Source organism: Austrofundulus limnaeus, unplaced genomic scaffold (assembly GCF_001266775.1).
Source record: "Austrofundulus limnaeus strain Quisiro unplaced genomic scaffold, Austrofundulus_limnaeus-1.0 Scaffold457, whole genome shotgun sequence".
NCBI classification, from domain to species: domain Eukaryota; kingdom Metazoa; phylum Chordata; class Actinopteri; order Cyprinodontiformes; family Rivulidae; genus Austrofundulus; species Austrofundulus limnaeus.
In genome coordinates this window covers 298,066-300,515 of record NW_013952859.1, presented here as the reverse complement: position 1 = coordinate 300,515, position 2,450 = coordinate 298,066, and the positions used below count along the sequence as shown (strand labels likewise).

At 42.1% G+C, this 2,450-nt stretch overlaps 1 protein-coding gene across 1 annotated transcript in view; it reads left to right on the top strand.

Annotated features, from left to right (window-relative positions):
• The window catches only part of ndufs1 (NADH:ubiquinone oxidoreductase core subunit S1), an 8,082-nt gene extending 6,604 nt beyond the window's left edge, over positions 1 to 1,478 (top strand). The window contains exons 15-19 of the mRNA XM_014025131.1: positions 215 to 369; positions 466 to 641; positions 743 to 877; positions 954 to 1,026; positions 1,116 to 1,478. Of these exons, the coding sequence (XP_013880585.1) occupies positions 215 to 369; positions 466 to 641; positions 743 to 877; positions 954 to 1,026; positions 1,116 to 1,207 (631 nt within the window). The 3' untranslated portion in view covers positions 1,208 to 1,478. The remainder of the gene's footprint in view (positions 1 to 214; positions 370 to 465; positions 642 to 742; positions 878 to 953; positions 1,027 to 1,115) is intronic.
• Positions 1,479 to 2,450: the final 972 nt, after the last annotated feature.

The following is a 2,450-nucleotide window of genomic DNA, read 5'->3' as shown; positions in this document are numbered from 1 at the left end:
TTTCAATGTTGAATTAGCATCTATGCTAACTGTTGATCAGAAGCATTGATAGGTGTGTTTCATGTGGTATTTTGTACTTTATGTATAAATCAGTTTTTCTGTAAAACAAGCCACCGTCAAGATGATCAAAATGCATCGATAGTCTTTTTTTTTTTTTTTTTTTCAAATCTTAATCTCACTGTGAAGAGCCTAAAGATTCCCACTTGTCTTGCAGAGTGGCCAGTCAGGTGGCTGCGTTAGATCTGGGATACAAGGCCGGAGTGGACACCATCAGGAAAAACCCACCCAAAGTTCTGTTCCTGCTCGGAGCCGATGCCGGCTGCATCACCAGAGCCGACCTGCCTAAAGACTGCCTCGTCATCTACCAGGGTACCCGCACAGACACACACAGAGTCAGCGAACCCACGTTTACCCTTCCCCGTTCAGTTGGTCATTTCTGTAAATGTGCATTTGGACTCTCTTCAGGTCATCACGGTGACGTAGGAGCAGTGATGGCAGACATCATCCTCCCCGGCGCTGCTTACACGGAGAAAAACGGCACGTATGTGAACACTGAGGGCAGGAGCCAGCACACCAGGGTGGCTGTCACTCCTCCTGGGTTGGCCCGGGAGGACTGGAAGATCATCAGAGCCGTGTCTGAGGTCAGAAAAAAGTCCCGCCATCTTTACTCGACTTGCTGCTGTTTCTCCTTTTCAGGTCGTGTGATCAGAAGAACATTTAAAGCAACAATCTTTGTTTGCAGTTGGCCGGTGTGATGCTGCCTTACGACACTCTGGACGAGGTCCGAATCAGGCTCGCAGAGGTTTCCCCTAACCTGATCCGCTACGATGACGTGGAGGAGGCGAATTACTTCACACAGGCCAATGAACTTGCTAAGGTACACACAGTCAGGTTCTTCACTTTTAAAACACTTGAAGGAGTTTTGTTGTCCTAACTGTTCCCTCACTTTTCAGACCGTGAACCAGAACCTGTTATCAGCTCCTCTGGTGCCACCTCAGATCTTAGCAAAGGACTTCTACATGACTGGTAATTCTTTTAAATACGTTCAAACAACAATTGTATATGTTACCTTGAAGCCRTCCTCTTAAATGTGTTTTTGTTTTCCTTGTGTCCAGACTCCATCAGCAGGGCCTCCCAAACAATGGCCAAGTGTGTGAAGGCGCTTACAGAGGGCGCCGCAGCGGTTGACGAGCCATCCATTTGTTAAATTCTCCTTCCTGCCCTAAAACACAAACACAATTCTCTCCAAAACCTCAAGAGTCGCTCGATAATTTAAAGTTTTCCTAGTTACTTGTTGTATGCTTCTTCACAGCTTTACTGAACAGTGCTGAGGAATATAAATAAATAAACCTTTAAAGGTCTTTRCTTTGCTTGAACTGGGGTTCAATCATTATTAATTTTATGTAATTTACAGTTTAATTGTTAAGATTCTGTTCATGTGCAAATTAAAGCATATTAAAAGAACAAAGAAGATCAAACTCTCAGAATTYGCTTTTTTCAAAAAGAAAAAATACCTCTGTGGATAAATGTATAAAGTTCACACGAGAAGATGTAAAATAATGGCAGGTTGGCGTTCCTGGACTGTGATGTCTCTGATGGAGGACGGTATCACTAGGGATGAGCGAGTACACCAATATCTATCTGTTCAACCATCTAAATTATCTGTATATCTGTACTCGGAGTGGGCGGGGCCTAAACTGGATGTAGGTGTGGTTTAACCGGAAGTTGGCGGGGCTTAAAGGGATCCCCGATTAGTAACATTAGACTTTATTTGATAAACATATATTTAAACTGTAAAATAAAGACTGTAAAACTACTGAAACGGAAACTATAGATGGAGGACCTCAGTTTAGCTTGTTTATCGTGCTAGCACTGAGCTAATACATACAGTATACAGCAATATAGTGTGGGCGCTAGCGCAAAGGCTAACAGGCTAAGCTGAGGTTCTTCTTCCATGAAGCAGCTCTGTTGTCCTCCATCCATATTTTCAGTTCCAGGCTGAGTCATTTCTACCGGGGAAAAAATTAGCCAATTTAGTCAATTCTGACCAATAAAATCAGGATTTCGTTAAAAATGCTTGTTGTATTCAGATAAAATTAATAAAAGAATTAAAAGCAGATTAGAGCGCAGCAAAATCAGCTTTTGAGTAGAAGTCACTGAATAGATGTGGAAAAAGCTACAAGTCTGGTTATTTAAAGACAAATAATTGGTCTTGTTGCCAATAAATTTTATTGTAAGATTTTACTTTGTGATAAATTTGCCCTAATAATAAACAGAAAGTCTCCATCTATACCTAACAGCTGTGCCAGGGGGACAAATTTGCAAATAAATTAGTATAATTCTTGAACTGAAGTCAGGGGCCACACAAAATCAGTTCAGAGGCCACAAATGGCCCACGGGCCACACTTTGGACATGCCTGATCTAATACTTCACAACTGAGGGACAAACA